We start from the raw sequence: 17,359 nt of genomic DNA, 5'->3' as shown, positions 1-17,359 counted from the left end.
CGCTCAATAAATATGATTGATGATGATGAGCGAATCCTGCTCTCCGGTTGCTCCGACCCAAGACTCTGCCCTCGGCCTGACCCCAGACTCTCGGGCATCAGTTCGACCCGGCCCCCCAGGACGCCGGTCAGGACGCCCCCCTCCCCGCTCGAATCGAGCCCCGCGGCCCGCGGGAGCGGCCCCCGCCCGCTCGCCTGCCCGCCCGCCCGTCGGAGCGGTCGCGTGACTTACCCGAACGCGCTTCAGGAGCCGGTACAGGTCCTCGACTTCGTCGCCGCGGCACTCGTGGTAGACGCGGCCGGTGCTGAGGCTGCCCCCCAGGATGGTCTGGCGGTAGAGGGGGAGGCCCAGCGCTTCCGCGTACAGGTCGACGGCCTGGTGGCCCACCGTCTGGTACATGTAGCTGTCCAGCTCGTCCGCGCCGCCTGCACCGGGCCCACCGTGGTGGGGCGGGGAGGGATCTCAGCCCAGAAGGCAGAGAACCAGGCTGAGGCTCTCCCCTCTGCCGTCCCCCAAGCCCGGGGGGACCCCACCCCTACCACGGATCGAAGCTTCCCCTCGGCTTTGGGGGCTGGGGTTTTTGGGGGTTATTTGGGGCAGGACTCCCAATCTGGGAGAAGGCAGCGGCAATTATGGCCCACTCTTGGGCGGCCTAGGGCCTTCACTACCCAGACTCCGCCTCTTCCCCACTTATTAGTAATAATAATAATAATGGCATTTATTAAGCGCTTACTGTGTGCAAAGCACCGCTCTAAGTGCTGGGGAGGTTACAAGGCGATCAGGTTGTCCCACAGGGGGCTCACCGTCTTAGTCCCCGTTTTCCAGATGAGGTAACTGAGGCCCAGAGAAATTAAGTAACTTGCCCAAATTCACACAGCTGACAACTGGTGGAGCCGGGATTCGAACCCGCAACCTCTGACTCCAAAGCCCGGGCTCTTTCCACGGAGCCACGCTGCTTCTATTAGTGCGCCAAGCTCAGTTCTGAGAAGCAGCGTGGCCTAGCAATCAGAAGGACCTGGGTTCTAATCACGTGTCTGCTGTGTGACCTTGGGCAAGTCACTTCACTTCTCTGGGCCTCAGTTGCCCCATCTGTAAAATGGGGATTAAAATTGAGAGTCCCATGGGGGCCAGGGACTATGTTCAATCACTTCACTTCTCTGGGCCTCAGTTACCTCATCTGCAAAATGGGGATTAAAACTGAGAGTCCCACAGGGGACAGGAACTATGTCCAATGTGATTAGCTGGTATCCCAGCTCTTGGTACAGTGCCTGGCCTGTAGTAAATAATGGATAAATACCAGAAAACAAACACCGTGGGGTGGGCCAAGGCTGAAGCATGAGTCAACCAATTTTCAAACTTTAACTGCTCCGGGGGTTACAATAGGGTTTGGAGGGATTTCGCTGCCAAGACTCTGGATAGCTAATCAATCAATCAATCAATTGTATTTATTGAGCGCTTACTGTGTGCAGAGCACTGTACTAAGCGCTTGGGAAGTCCAAGTTGGCAACATATAGAGACAGTCCCTACCCAACAGTGGGCTCACAGTCAAGAGGTAGCTGTGTTCCTGATAATACTAATGCTGGCATTTATTAAGTGCTCTCTATGGGTCAAGAACTGGGCTAAGTGCTGGGGCAGACCACAGATAATCGAATTGGACCCAATTCCTTTCCCCACGGGGCTCTCTGCCCCCAAACCATGCAGAAGAGGAAATAGTGTTTCCCCACTGTAGACTAAAAGCTCCCTGTGGACAGGGATCGTGTCTACCGGCTCTGTTATAATAATAATAACAATATTGATTGCATTTGTTAAGCACTTACTATGTGCCAAGCACTGTTCTAAGTGCTGGGGTAGACAGAAGGCGCTCAGGTTGCCCCACGTGGGGCTCATGGCCTTAATCCCCATTTCACATATGAGGTAACTGAGGCCCGGAGAAGTGAACTGACTTGCCCAAAGTCACACGGCTGACAAGCGGCGGAGTCGGGATTAGAACCCACGACTTCTGGCTCCCAAGCCCGGGCTCTTTCCACTGAGCCACGCTGCTTCTCTATATACTATTATACACTGTCCTCTCCCAGGAGCCTGTCAGGCCGGTGTTCTAGACGCATAAAGCGCTCAATAAACAGGGAAGCAGTGTGGCTCAGTGGAAAGAACCCAGGCTTGGGAGTCAGAGGTCATGGGTTCAAATCCCGGCTCCGCCCGCTGTGTGACTTTGGGCAAGTCACTTAACTTCTCTGAGCTTCAGTTCCCTCATCTGTAAAATAGGGGTTTAAGACTGTGAGCCCCACGTGGGACAACCTGATCACCTTGTAAACTCCCCAGCGCTTAGAACAGTGCTTTGCACATAGTAAGCGCTTAACAAATGCCATTATCATCATCATCATCATCATTAAATACCACTGATCGACTGATTCCCTTGTGGTTGCGGGCTGGGAAAAGTGGGGAGCAGTCAGCCACCTCCTTTCGGGAGGGCCCCCTCCGAGCCCCTTGCCTTCGGGGTCCGGGAGCGCCGGGGGTCCGGGGACTCGGTGGAATCCCGCGGCCCGGGGATGGGCTCACCTGGGCTTTCCGCCGGTCTCAGGTTGGCCAAGGCCACGATCCGGTGGCCGGCCACCACACACTGCATCATATTGTAGCAGCTGTCCTTCCCACCGCTATGAGAGAAAACAGACAGTCAGTGCCCGCTGCCCAGGCCCGGCTGTATAACCGCTGCTTACGTACTAAGTGCTTACCAAACGCCATTAGTATTATTATTAGCGACGAGGCCCCGAGAGAAACGGGCCGCCGGCCCCCGGGGTCCAGGTTCTAGACCGACGGGATGAGTCGGGGCGGCGGAGGGTGGAGGAGAAACGGGGGTGAGGCAGCTAGCTAACCTCTTGCACCTCCTCCTCTACATTATGAGCAGGGAATATGTCTGTTATATTGTCATAATGTACTCTCCCAAGCACCAGAACAGAAAATAAGCGCTCGATAAATATGGTTGACTGGCTGACAGTGCTCTGCTGACAGTAAGCACTCAATAAATACGGTATATGTTTGTACATATTTATTACTCTATTTTACTTGTACATATCTATTCTATTTATTTTATTAGTATGTTTGGTTTCGTTCTCTGTCTCCCCCTTTTAGAATGTGAGCCCACTGTTGGGTAGGGACTGTCTCTAGATGTTGCCACCTTGGACTTCCCAAGCGCTTAGTACAGTGCTCTGCACACAGTAAGCGCTCAATAAATACGATTGATGATGATGATATGTTGCCAACTTGGACTTCCCAAGCGCTTAGTACAGTGCTCTGCACACAGTAGGTGCTCAATAAATACGATTGATTGATTGATTGACTGCTTGCAAGCGATGGCATAGGGTTAAAAGATCTAGTGGCCCCGGAGGGGAGAATTCCCTCTGAAAGGGGAGAGAGGTCACTGGGCCGCTTGGATTCTACCTAAGGCATCCTCTCCCCCTCGTCCCCCTCTCCATCCCCCCCTTCTTACGTCCTTCCCTTCCCCACAGCACCTGTATATACGTATATATGTTTGTACATATTTATTACTCTATTTATTTATTTATTTTACTTGTACATATCTATTCTATTTATTTTATTTTGTTAGTATGTTTGGTTTCGTTCTCTGTCTCCCCCTTTTAGACTGTGAGCCCACGGTTGGGTAGGGACTGTCTCTAGATGTTGCCAACTTGGACTTCCCAAGCGCTTAGTACAGTGCTCTGCACACAGTAAGTGCTCAATAAATACGATTGATGATGATAAGTTGCCAACTTGGACTTCCCAAGCACTTAGTACAGTGCTCTGCACACAGTAAGTGCTCAATAAATACGATTGATTGATTGATTGACTGCTTGCAAGCGATGGCATAGGGTTAAAAGATCTAGTGGCCCCGGAGGGGAGAATTCCCTCTGAAAGGGGAGAGAGGTCACTGGGCCGCTCGGATTCTACCTAAGGCGTCCTCTCCCCCTCGTCCCCCTCTCCATCCCCCCCTTCTTACATCCTTCCCTTCCCCACAGCACCTGTATATATGTATATATGTTTGTACATATATATTACTCTATTTATTTATTTATTTTACTTGTACATATCTACTCTATTTATTTTGTTAGTATGTTTGGTTTTGTTCTCTGTCTTCCCCTTTTAGACTGTGAGCCCACTGTTGGGTAGGGACTGTCTCTATATGTTGCCACCTTGGACTTCCCAAGCGCTTAGTACAGTGCTCTGCACACAGTAAGCGCTCAATAAATACGATTGATGATGATGATATGTTGCCAACTTGGACTTCCCAAGCGCTTAGTACAGTGCTCTGCACACAGCAAGTGCTCAATAAATACGATTGATTGATTGATTGACTGCTTGCAAGCGATGGCATAGGGTTAAAAGATCTAGTGGCCCCGGAGGGGAGAATTCCCTTTGAAAGGGGAGAGAGGTCACTGGGCTGCTCGGATTCTACCTAAGGCGTCCTCTCCCCCTCGTCCCCCTCTCCATCCCCCCCTTCTTACGTCCTTCCCTTCCCCACAGCACCTGTATATACGTATATATGTTTGTACATATTTATTACTCTATTTATTTATTTATTTTACTTGTACATATCTATTCTATTTATTTTATTTTGTTAGTATGTTTGGTTTCGTTCTCTGTCTCCCCCTTTTAGACTGTGAGCCCACGGTTGGGTAGGGACTGTCTCTATATGTTGCCACCTTGGACTTCCCAAGCGCTTAGTACAGTGCTCTGCACACGGTAAGCGCTCAATAAATACGATTGATGATGATGATGATGATGATATGTTGCCAACTTGGACTTCCCAAGCGCTTAGTACAGTGCTCTGCACACAGCAAGTGCTCAATAAATACGATTGATTGATTGATTGACTGCTGGCAAGCGATGGCATAGGGTTAAAAGATCTAGTGGCCCCGGAGGGGAGAATTCCCTTTGAAAGGGGAGAGAGGTCACTGGGCTGCTCGGATTCTACCTAAGGCGTCCTCTCCCCCTCGTCCCCCTCTCCATCCCCCCCTTCTTACCTCCTTCCCTTCCCCACAGCACCTGTATATATGTATATATGTTTGTACATATTTATTACTCTATTTATTTATTTATTTTACTTGTACATATCTATTCTATTTCTTTTATTTTGTTAGTATGTTTGGTTTTGTTCTCCGTCTTCCCCTTTTAGACTGTGAGCCCACTGTTGGGTAGGGACTGTCTCCATATGTTGCCAACTTGGACCTCCCAAGCGCTTAGTACAGTGCTCTGCACACGGTAAGCCCTCAATAAATACGATTGATGATGATGATGATGATGATATGTTGCCAACTTGGACTTCCCAAGTGCTTAGTACAGTGCTCTGCACACAGCAAGTGCTCAATAAATACGATTGATTGATTGATTGACTGCTGGCAAGCGATGGCATAGGGTTAAAAGATCTAGTGGCCCTGGAGGGGAGAATTCCCTCTGAAAGGGGAGAGAGGTCACTGGGCTGCTCGGATTCTACCTAAGGTGTCCTCTCCCCCTCGTCCCCCTCTCCATCCCCCGCTTCTTACCTCCTTCCCTTCCCCACAGCACCTGTATATGTTTGTACATATTTATTACTCTATTTTACTTGTACATATCTATTCTATTTCTTTTATTTTGTTAGTATGTTTGGTTTTGTTCTCTGTCTTCCCCTTTTAGACTGTGAGCCCACTGTTGGGTAGGGACTGTCTCTATATGTTGCCAACTTGGACCTCCCAAGCGCTTAGTACAGTGCTCTGCACATAGTAAGCGCTCAATAAATACGATTGATTGATTGATCGACTGACGGGGCCGTGGAAGTCTAGAGAGCCAGAGTGCCCGGGGACTCCCTCTTGCCCAGTAAATGCTCTCTGCTGGTGACGAAGACGCTGCCATAGGTGAGAAGCTGCCTATTTGTCCCTGCCCCAGAGAGCTCGGCCGGCCGGCTCCAAGCCAGAAGCCTCGGATGGATGATACGGCCAATCCATTTCCAGGTGGCCGGCCACTAGGTTAAGGCCCGAGGGACCCTGATATATCCCCCTCATCTGAAATGGAGCTTTGCTTCTCGGTCCAGCCCAGGGGGGCCGGAAGCATCCCTTCCTCCGGCAAGCCCGCCGGCCACAGAGCCAATCTCCCAGGATGAAAGCCATCTGCGCCGGGTGACGTCAAGCAGATGGGAACCGTGTTTGCCAAGTTGGGTGTGGAGCCCTGGGGGGCGAGTGGAGGAGGAGGAGGATGAGACCTGTTCAATCAATTAATCGATCATATTTATGGAGCGCTTACTATGTGCAGAGCACTGTACTAAGTGCTTGGGAGAGTACAATAGAATTCGCTGACGCCTTCCCTGCCCACTATGAGTTTACCGTCGTGAGGGGCACAAAGACACTAATATGAATAAATTGCGTACTTTCTAATCTATAGCTTAAATCAATCAATCAATCAATCAATCAATCAATCGTATTTATTGAGCGCTTACCGTGTGCAGAGCACTGTACCAAGCGCTTGGGAAGTACAAGCTGGCAACATATCCTACTTATTTTATTATCCTACTTATTTTATTTTGTTGGTATGTTTGGTTCTGTTCTCTGTCTCCCCCTTTTAGACTGTGAGCCCACTGTTGGGTAGGGACTGTCTCTATGTGATGCCAATTTGTACTTCCCAAGCGCTTAGTACAGTGCTCTGCACATAGTAAGCGCTCAATAAATACGATTGATTGATTGATTGATTGATATACATATGTAAGGGTCGAGGGTACGGCACATATCAATTGTCCAGAGATGGCAGATCCAAGTGCAGAGACAGCGCAGGCGGGAAAGCGAGCCAGGAAAAAGAGGGCTTAATCAGGGAAGGCCTCTTGGAAGAGATGTGACCTTAGAGAAGCAGCGTGGCTCAGTGGAAAGAGCACGGGCTTTGGAGTCAGAGGTCATGGGTTCAAATCCCAGCTCTGCCACATGTCTGCTGTGTGACCTTGGGTAAGTCACTTAACTTCTCTGTGCCTCAGTTACCTCATCTGTAAAATGGGGATGATGACTGTGAGCCCCATGCGGGACAACCTGATCACCTTGTATCCCCCCCAGCGCTTAGAACAGTGCTTTGCACATAGTAAGCGCTTAACAAATGCCATCATTATTATTATTAATAATGCTCTGAAGAGTGATGGTCTGGCATATACAGAGGGGTGGGGAGTTCCAGGCTAGAGGGAGGATGTGGGAAACGGGTCGGCGGCAAGATAGACGAGATTGGGCCGGTGAGTACGCTGGTTCTAGAGGAGCGGAGTGTGCGGGCTGGGCTGTGGTAGGAGACACATCCTCCGGTGTCAGCCAAGTGCCGGGGGGCTTGGTGACCAGAGGCCCCGAGGAAGGGCGCACGGAGTGATGAGGCTGACAGAGCTGTGGTCCCCTGCCTCTCTCCTGCCAGGGCCCCTTTTGGAAGAGCCTACATTCACCTGAAACCGCCTGGAACCAGACTGCCATAAGGACGCAGAAATGATGGAAAAGCAGCCTGGTGGGCCTATGGTTTTGGGGCACCAGGCCCTTGCGAAACGGTCCGGGGGCTGTGTAATGCAGCACCTTCTAAGGAGAAGTGGGAGATTAGGTCTTAGAGCCCACCCAACTGGTCCCAGCCCCACCACTGGTGTGGCGGGGGGGGGGGGGGGGGGGTCTCATTTGCTAAGATGAACGTCATTTAGGTTTGCATTAGGTACTAGTTCCAGCCCCTTCTGGGTAAGAGATAGTTTACTGGGCGGGCCTGTCATCTCCTGGGGGGATGATGGATTCTACTTTATTTCTATTAATGCCTGTCTCCCCCACTAGACTGTAAACTCGTTGTGGGTAGAGAATGTCTGTTTATTGTTATGGCGTACTCTTCCAAGCGCTCAGTACAGTGATTTGCACACAGCAAGTGCTCAATAAATACAACTGAATGAACTTGCTAAGTCTTCCACCCAGCCCCCTCCCCGGCCAACCATCCCACCCTGGACCTCGTCCGAGAGGCTCTCGGATGAGCGCGGACCTAGGCCACCCACCCCAGCCGGTGGTCACACCGAAGAAGAATCACTGTGGATTGTTGTTAAGCATATGTGCCAAGCACGATATTAAGTGCTGGGGTGGATGCGAGATCATCATGTCACTCGAGGGCTCTGTCCCACCTGGAGCTGCCTAATGAGGAGAATGGGTATCCAATCCAGGGACTGAGATCCCTGTGAGCCCACTGTTGGGTAGGGACTGTCTCTATATGTTGCCAATTTGTACTTCCCAAGCGCTTAGTACAGTGCTCTGCACATAGTAAGCGCTCAATAAATACTCACATTCCTTCTCTCCTTCTCCATGCCCACTCTGATCCTCGGAGACTTCAATATCCACATGGATATCCCTAACGACTCCTCTGCCGCCCGCCTTCTATCTCTCCTTGACGCTGCCAACCTCTTCCTCCACCCCACCTCACCCACTCACCAACTTGGTCATACCCTCGACTTCATCATCTCCTACCGCTGCACTGTGTCCACCCTCACCAACTCTGTGATCCCTCTCTCTGATCATAATCTTCTCACCTGCCTCCTCACTCACACTCCTTTCCCCTGTAAATCCGTATTACTCCCTCACAGAGATCTCCGCTCTCTGGACCCCACCCATCTTTCGGAGCGCCTCACACCCCACCTCGCCGCCCTCTCCTCTCTACCCAGTCTTGATGATCAGATTACTGCTCTCAACTCTACCCTTTCTACTCAGCTAGACTCGCTCGCTCCCCTTTCCCTTCGCCGCTCTCGCACCACTAACCCACAGCCCTGGATCACTGCCACTGTCCGCCTCCTTCGCTCTTATGCTCGAGCTGCCGAACGCTGCTGGCGAAAGTCTAAACACCATGCCAACCTCGTTCACTTCAAGTTTATCCTTTCCTGCCTTAACTCAGCCCTCTCTTCTGCCAGACAAAACTATTTCTCCTCCCTTATTGACACCCATGCCCATCACCCCCGCCAGCTCTTCCGTACATTCAACTCCCTTCTCAGGCCCCCGGTTCCTCCCCCTCCTCCTTCCCTCACCCCCAACGATCTGGCCTCCTACTTCATTAACAAAATTAAATCCATCAGGTCCGACCTCCCCAAAGTCTCTTCCCCCCTTTCTCCAACCCCCCGGCTCTCAACACTCTCTGCTACTCTCCCATCCTTCCCAGCGGTATCTTCAGAGGAACTCTCCTCCCTCCTCTCAAGTGCTACTCCGGCCACCTGTGCTTCTGACCCCATTCCCTCTCATCTTATGAAATCTCTCGCTCCATCCCTTCTCCCCTCCTTAACTTCCATCTTCAACCGCTCACTCTCCACTGGTTCCTTCCCCTCTGCCTTCAAACATGCCCATGTCTCTCCCATCCTAAAAAAACCCTCTCTTGACCCCACCTCACCTTCTAGTTATCGTCCCATATCCCTCCTACCATTCCTTTCCAAACTCCTTGAACGAGTTGTCTACACGCGCTGCCTAGAATTCCTTAACAACAACTCTCTCCTCGACCCCCTCCAGTCTGGCTTCCGTCCCCTTCATTCCACGGAAACTGCGCTCTCAAAGGTCACCAATGACCTCCTGCTTGCCAAATCCAACGGCTCATACTCTGTCCTAATCCTCCTCGACCTCTCAGCTGCCTTTGACACTGTGGACCACCCCCTTCTCCTCAACACGTTATCTGACCTTGGCTTCACAGACTCCGTCCTCTCCTGGTTCTCCTCTTATCTCTCCGGTCGTTCTTTCTCAGTCTCTTTTGCAGGCTCCTCCTCCCCCTCCCATCCTCTTACTGTGGGGGTTCCCCAAGGTTCAGTGCTTGGTCCCCTTCTGTTCTCAATCTACACTCACTCCCTTGGTGACCTCATTCGCTCCCACGGCTTCAACTATCATCTCTACGCTGATGACACCCAGATCTACATCTCTGCCCCTGCTCTCTCCCCCTCCCTCCAGGCTCGCATCTCCTCCTGCCTTCAGGACATCTCCATCTGGATGTCTGCCCGCCACCTAAAGCTCCACATGTCGAAGACTGAGCTCCTTGTCTTCCCTCCCAAACCTTGTCCTCTCCCTAACTTTCCCATCTCTGTTGACGGCACTACCATCCTTCCCGTCTCACAAGCCCGCAACCTCGGTGTCATCCTCGACTCCGCTCTCTCATTCACCCCTCACATCCAAGCCGTCACCAAAACCTGCCGGTCTCAGCTCCGCAACATTGCCAAGATCCGCCCTTTCCTCTCCATCCAAACTGCTACCCTGCTCATTCAAGCTCTCATCCTATTCCGTCTGGACTACTGCACTAGCCTTCTCTCTGATCTCCCATCCTCGTGTCTCTCTCCACTTCAATCCATACTTCATGCTGCTGCCCGGATTATCTTTGTCCAGAAACGCTCTGGACATATTACTCCCCTCCTCAAAAACCTCCAATGGCTACCGATCAATCTGCGCATCAAGCAGAAACTCCTCACCCTGGGCTTCAAGGCTGTCCATCACCTCGCCCCCTCCTACCTCACCTCCCTTCTCTCCTTCTACTGCCCAGCCCGCACCCTCCGCTCCTCCACCACTAATCTCCTCACTGTACCTCGCTCTCGCCTGTCCCGCCATCGACCCCCGGCCCACGTCATCCCCCGGGCCTGGAATGCCCTCCCTCTGCCCATCCGCCAAGCTAGCTCTCTTCCTCCCTTCAAGGCCCTGCTGAGAGCTCACCTCCTCCAGGAGGCCTTCCCAGACTGAGCCCCTTCTTTCCTCTCCCCCTCGTCCCCCTCTCCATCCTCCCGTCTTACCTCCTTCCCTTCCCCACAGCACCTGTATATATGTATATATGGTTGTACATATTTATTACTCTATTTATCTATTTATTTATTTATTTTACTTGTACATTTCTATCCTACTTATTTTATTTTGTTGGTATGTTTGGTTCTGTTCTCTGTCTCCCCCTTTTAGACTGTGAGCCCACTGTTGGGTAGGGACTGTCTCTATGTGATGCCAATTTGTACTTCCCAAGCGCTTAGTACAGTGCTCTGCACATAGTAAGCGCTCAATAAATACGATTGATTGATTGATTGATTGATGATGATGATGATCCCTCCCCGAATCCTGCCCCTCGCAGGAAGAGCTCCAAGAGACACGGCCTGGTGAGATCCGGCGGCCTACACGGTTCAAATAAACCGGGTCCCTGCGAGCTCTTCCATTCCTGAGCCCAGCAGGCACAAAAGGTCGGTTTCCCAAACGCCCTCAACTCCATTGGATAAAGGAGAGCCGACAAGATGTCACGGTACATATTGCTTTTATTTTAAAGAAAAGCAAGCAACGGGGTATTGGAGGCCGCAGCGGTGTTGGTTTCACAGAAGGAATCCCCGTCATTGCAGAGAAACCGGAATAGGATGCTAAACTGCAGGCCCCTCACGACGGCCATCGCCAACGGTAACTGCTGGTCCCCAAGGCCGCTGAAGCCCCAGGCCTGGGGCTGATCGCCCTGTTGCCTTGTGTCACTTTGTGTCCCGTGTACCTCACTATTGGCCACCACTGTTTGAAAAGTCAGGCCAGCCTGGCAGCAGAAGAGAATTTATCGACGTCGACTGTAACTGCAAGCAGTTACGGCTGTGGGAGACCTGTCCCCGTTGGGCATTGAGTATTCATTCTGTCCACAGCCCCGTGGAACTTCATTCATTCATTAGTTGTATTTATTGAGTGCTTACTGTGCGCAGAGCACTGCACTAAGCGCTTGGGAAGTACAAGCTGGCAACATATAGAGACGGTCCCTACCCAACAGTGGGCTCAGTCTAGAAGGGGGAGACAGAGAACAAAACCAAACATACTAACAAAATAAAATAAATAGAATAGATATGTACAAGTAAAACAAATAAATAGAGTAATAAATACGTACAAACATATATACATATATACAGGTGCTGTGGGGAAGGGAAGGAGGTAAGATGAGGGGGATGGAAATCAATCAATCAATCAATCGTATTTATTGAGCGCTTACTGTGTGCAGAGCACTGTACTAAGTGCTTGGGAAGTACAAGTTGGCAACATATAGAGACGGTCCCTACCCAACAGTGGGCTCACAGTCTAGAAGGGGGAGACAGAGAACAAAACCAAACATACTAACAAAATAAAATAAATAGAATAGATATGTACAAGTAAAATAGAGTAATAAATATGTACAAACATATATAATACAGGTGCTGTGGGGAAGGGAAGGAGGTAAGATGAGGGGGATGGAAATCAATCAATCAATCATATCTATTGAGCGCTGTGTGCAGAGCACTGTACTAAGCGCTTGGGAAGTACAATCAATCGTATTTATTGAGCGCTTACTGTGTGCAGAGCACTGCACTAAGCGCTTGGGAAGTACAAGTTGGCAATATGTACAGTCATCATCATCAATCGTATTTATTGAGCGCTTACTGTGTGCAGAGCGCTGTACTAAGCGCTTGGGAAGTACAAGTTGGCAACATATAGTGACAGTCCCTACCCAACAGTGGGCTCACAGTCTAGAAGGGGGAGCCAGAGAACAAAACCAAACATATTAACAAAATAAAATAAATAGAATAGATACGTACAAGTAAAATAGAGTAATAAATACGTACAGAGAACAAAACCAAATATACTAACAAAATAAAATAAATAGAATAGATACGTACAAGTAAAATAGAGTAATAAATAAGTACAGAGAACAAAACCAAATATACTAACAAAATAAAATAAATAGGATAGATAGATACAAGTAAAATAGAGTAATAAATATGTACATACATATATACAGGTGCTGTGGGGAAGGGAAGGAGGTAAGGCGGGGGGGATGGAGAGGGGGAGAGGAAGGAAGGGGCTCAGTCTGGGAAGGCCTCCTCGTCCCCCTCTCCATCCCCCCCATCTTACCTCCTTCCCTTCCCCACAGCACCTGTATATATGGATATATGTTTGTACATATTTATTACTCTATTTATTTATTTTACTTGTACACATCTACTTATTTTATTTTGTTAGTACGTTTGGTTTTGGTCTCTGTCTCCCCGCTTTTAGACTGTGAGCCCACTGTTGGGTAGGGGCCGTCTCTATATGCTGCCAACTTGGACTTCCCAAGCGCTCAGTCCAGTGCTCTGCACACGGTAAGCGCTCAATAAATACGACTGATTGATTGATGGATTGAGGTGAGCTCTCAGTAGGGCCTTGAAGGGAGGAAATTCAATGGTATTTATTGAGCGCTTACAGTGTGCAGAGCACTGTACTAAGCGCTTGGGGAGTCCAAGTTGGCAACACCTAGAGGCGGCCCCCACCCACAGTCCGTAAGCTCGGCAGGGGAGGAGGCCGGGGCCGCGTTACCTGACGAGGGCGGCGACCCTCATGGCGGCCTCCTCCCCGCGGACTCGCCCGCCCGCCGACGTCACCGCTCGCGTCACCGACGTCATGACGTCACCGTTCACGTCACCGACGTCATGTCGCCATCGCCTGCCGAGGACCCCGCGGCCGCCAGGACCCCGGCCTGGGGCCGTCCGCCGCGCCGCCTGCTCCGATTCCGCGCCCCGTCCTCGCCTCACCGGGCCCTCCCGGACCCCCGGAAACACCGTGCGGATCCCGATCCCCGTAGTTCCGCCCGTCGCTCCCGGAGACGGGGCGGTCTGCGACGGGAAAGGGTTTCAGGCGCGCCTGGGACACCTATGTGAGGGCGGTGAAGCCCTCAGGGGAGAGGGCACGTGCTGAGGCCGGCCCTCAATCATAAATAAATAAATAAATAAATAAATAAATAATAAATGAATGAATAAATAAATAAAAATAATGATGGTATTGGTTAAGCGCTTACTACGTGCAAAGCACTGTTCTAAGCGCTGGGGAGGTTACAAGGTGATCAGGTTGTCCCACAGTGGGGCTCACAGTCTTAATCCTCTAATCTTAATCTTCTAGACTGTGAGCCCACTGTTGGGTAGGGACCGTCTCTATATGTTGCCAACTTGTACTTCCCAAGCGCTTAGTACAGTGCTCTGCACACAGTAAGCGCTCAATAAATACGATTGATTGATTGATTGATTTTACTGATGAGGTCGCTGAGGCACAGAGAATAATAATAATAATGGCATTTATTAAGCGCTTACTATGTGCAAAGCACTGTTCTAAGCGCTGGGGAGGTTACAAGGTGATCAGGTTGTCCCGTGTGGGGCTCACAGTCTTAACCTCCATTTTACAGATGAGGGAACTGAGGCCCAGAGAAGTGAAGTGACTTGCCCAAAGTCACACAGCTGACAGTTGGCGGAGCCGGGATGGCGATAGGGCAGTCAGTCCTCACACACTCACTCACTCACTCATTCAGTCAGCCACCCTCTCGGTCCATCAGTCGTTAGCATTACATATTTACTATTCTATTTATTTTATTTTGTTAATATGTTTTGTTTTGTTGTCTGTCTTCCCCTTCTAGACACACACACTCACTCACTCACTCACTTAGTCAGTCAGTCAGTCAGTCAGACAGACAGACAGACAGTCAGCCAGCCACCCCCTCGGTCTATCAATCGTTAGCATTACATATTTACTATTCTATTTTTTTTTGTTAATGTGTTTTGTTTTGTTGTCTCTCTCCCCCTTCAAGACTCACTGACTCACTCACTCACTCACTCACTCACTCACTCACTCAGCCAGCCATCCTCTCGGTCCATCAATCGTTAGCATTACATATTTACTATTCTATTTATTTTTTTTTTGTTAATATGTTTTGTTTTGTTGTCTCTCTCCCCCTTCTAGACTCACTCACTCACTCACTCACTCATTCACTCACTCAGTCAATCAGCCAGCCAGTCAGCCACCCCCTCGGTCCATCAATCGTTAGCATTACATATTTACTATTCTATTTATTTTTTTTGTTAATATGTTTTGTTTTGTTGTCTCTCTCCCCCTTCTAGACTCACTCACTCACTCACTCACTCATTCACTCACTCAGTCAATCAGCCAGCCAGTCAGCCACCCCCTCGGTCCATCAATCGTTAGCATTACATATTTACTATTCTATTTATTTTTTTTGTTAATATGTTTTGTTTTGTTGTCTCTCTCCCCCTTCTAGACTCACTCACTCACTCACTCACTCATTCACTCACTCAGTCAATCAGCCAGCCAGTCAGCCACCCCCTCGGTCCATCAATCGTTAGCATTACATATTTATTATTCTATTTATTTTATTTTGTTAATATGTTTTGTTTTGTTGTCTGTCTCCTCCTTCTAGACTGTGAGCCCGCTGTTGGTTAGGGACCGTCTCTATACGTTGCCGACTTGTACTTCCCAAGCGCTTAGTACAGTGCTCTGCACACAGTAAGCGCTCAATAAATATGAATGAATGAACGTTTTGAGATGCAGGGCACTGTACTGATTGTACACTGTACTCGTTGAGAAGCAGCGTGGCTCAGTGGAAAGAGCCTGGGCTTTTGAGTCAGTGGTCATGGGTTCAAATCCCAGCTGTGCCAACTGGCAGCTGTGTGACTTTGGGCCAGTCACTTGACTTCTCTGGGCCTCAGTTCCCTCATCTGGAAAATGGAGATGGAGACTGTGAGCCCCCCGTGGGACCACCTGATCACCTTGTATCCCCCCAAGTGCTTAGAACAGTGCTTTTCACATAGTAAGCGCTTAATAAATGCCATTATTATTATTGTTATTACTGAACGCTCGGGGCAGAGGGTGGCACTGACTAGGGGGCTGGGTTCGTGAACGTGTTTGGGGTGGCTCAGTGTGTAAGGGGCGGGTCAAGGTGTATGGAGGGGGGTCAGCGTTTATGGGGATAATAATAATAGTAATAATAGAGAAGTAGCGTGGCTCGGTGGAAAGAGCACAGGCTTGGGAGTCAGAGGTCATGGGTGCAAATGCCAACTCTGCCAATCGTCAGCTGGGTGACTTTGGGCAAGTCACTTCACTTCTCTGGGCCTCAGTTACCTCATCTGGAAAATGGGAATTAGGACTGTGAGCCCCCCACGGGACAACCTGATCACCTTGTAACCTCCCCAGTGCCTAGAACAGTGCTTGGCACATAGTAAGAGCTTAATAAATGCCATAAAAAATAATGGTGTTTGTTAAACGCTTACTATGTGCCAAGCGCTGTTCTAAGCCTGTGGTAGATACAAGGTAAACAGGCTTGTGAGCCCATGTGGGGCTCACAGTCTTAATCCCCATTTTACAGATGTGGTAACTGAGGCACAGAACATAACAGTAATAATAATTTTGGTATTTGTTAAGCGCTTACTAGGTGCTGAGCACTGTTCTAAGCACAGGGGTAGGTACGAGGTAATCAGGTTGTCCCACGTGGAGCTCACAGTTTTAGTCCCCATTTTACAGATGAGGTAACTGAGGCACAGAAAAGTTAAGTGACTTGTCCAAAGTCACCCAGCTGACAAGTGACAGAGGTGGGATTAGAACCCGCAACCCCTGACTCCCAAACCCACGTTCTTTCCACTAAGCCAGGCTGCTCAGACACCATCCCTCTGCCACATGGGGTTCCCAGTTTAAACAGGAGGGAGGACAGGTATTTAAGCTCCACTTTACAGATGAGGAAACTGAGGCACAGAGAAATTAGGTGACTTGCCCAAGGTCAACCAACAGGCAACTCGCAGAGGTAGGATTAAACTCAGGTCGTCTGGCTCCCACGCTTGTGCTCTTTCCACTAGGACACACTGCTTCTAAAAAAGGAATATGAGCAATAAAAAAGCACTAAATATATGTGATTGATTGGGCACAGGCCTGAGAGTCAGAGAACTTGGGTTCTAATCCTGATTTTTCACTTGTCTGTCGTTCGCGCCAGTCACTTCATTTCACAGTTTCCTCATGTGTAAAACAGATCTTTTACCTGTTAAGAATAATAATAATGATGGCATTTATTAAGTGCTTACTATGTGAAAAGCACTGTTCTAAGCACTGGGGAGGTAACAAGGTGATCAGGTTGTCCCTAGTGGGGCTCCCAGTCTAAATCCCCAGTTTACAGATGAGGTCACTGAGGCCCAGAGAAGTGAAGTGACTTGCCCAAAGTCACACAGCTGACAGTTGGCGGAGCTGGGATTTGAACCCATGACCTCTGATTCCAAAGCCCAGGCTTTTTCCACTGAACCACGCTTCTTCCCTCTCCCCGCCCCGCCTTGGACTGTGAGCCCCTTGTGTGACAAATAAATGCTTAAAAAAGTCCCAATTATTATTAATTACTAGGGACTGTATTTGACCTGAATCCATCTCTCATCTACCCCAGCACTTGGCACAGGTCTTAGCATAAATAAACAAGAAATGCCAGAATTATCATTACTTTTTTTTAATGTGGCATTTATTAAGCGCTTACTATGTGCAAGCACTGTTCTAAGCGCTGGGGAGGTTACAATAATAATAATAATAATGATGATGATGGCATTTATTAAGCACTTACTATGTGC

The 17,359-nt window shown here is 49.6% G+C and overlaps 1 protein-coding gene across 1 annotated transcript in view; it reads right to left on the bottom strand.

The window, feature by feature from the left end:
* The window catches only part of DPH6 (diphthamine biosynthesis 6), an 89,919-nt gene extending 76,574 nt beyond the window's left edge, over positions 1-13,345 (bottom strand). Inside the window, exons 1-3 of the mRNA XM_038741093.1 lie at positions 13,296-13,345; positions 2,557-2,651; positions 232-425 (exon numbers count right to left, since the gene is read on the bottom strand). Coding sequence (XP_038597021.1) covers positions 232-425; positions 2,557-2,651; positions 13,296-13,318 — 312 coding nt within the window. The 5' untranslated portion in view covers positions 13,319-13,345. The remainder of the gene's footprint in view (positions 1-231; positions 426-2,556; positions 2,652-13,295) is intronic.
* Positions 13,346-17,359: the final 4,014 nt, after the last annotated feature.

Source organism: Tachyglossus aculeatus, assembly GCF_015852505.1.
Source record: "Tachyglossus aculeatus isolate mTacAcu1 chromosome 12 unlocalized genomic scaffold, mTacAcu1.pri SUPER_6_unloc_1, whole genome shotgun sequence".
Classification (NCBI taxonomy): Eukaryota; Metazoa; Chordata; class Mammalia; order Monotremata; family Tachyglossidae; genus Tachyglossus; species Tachyglossus aculeatus.
Note: the sequence above shows the minus strand (reverse complement) of the source record. Positions and strands in the feature narration are given on the sequence as shown.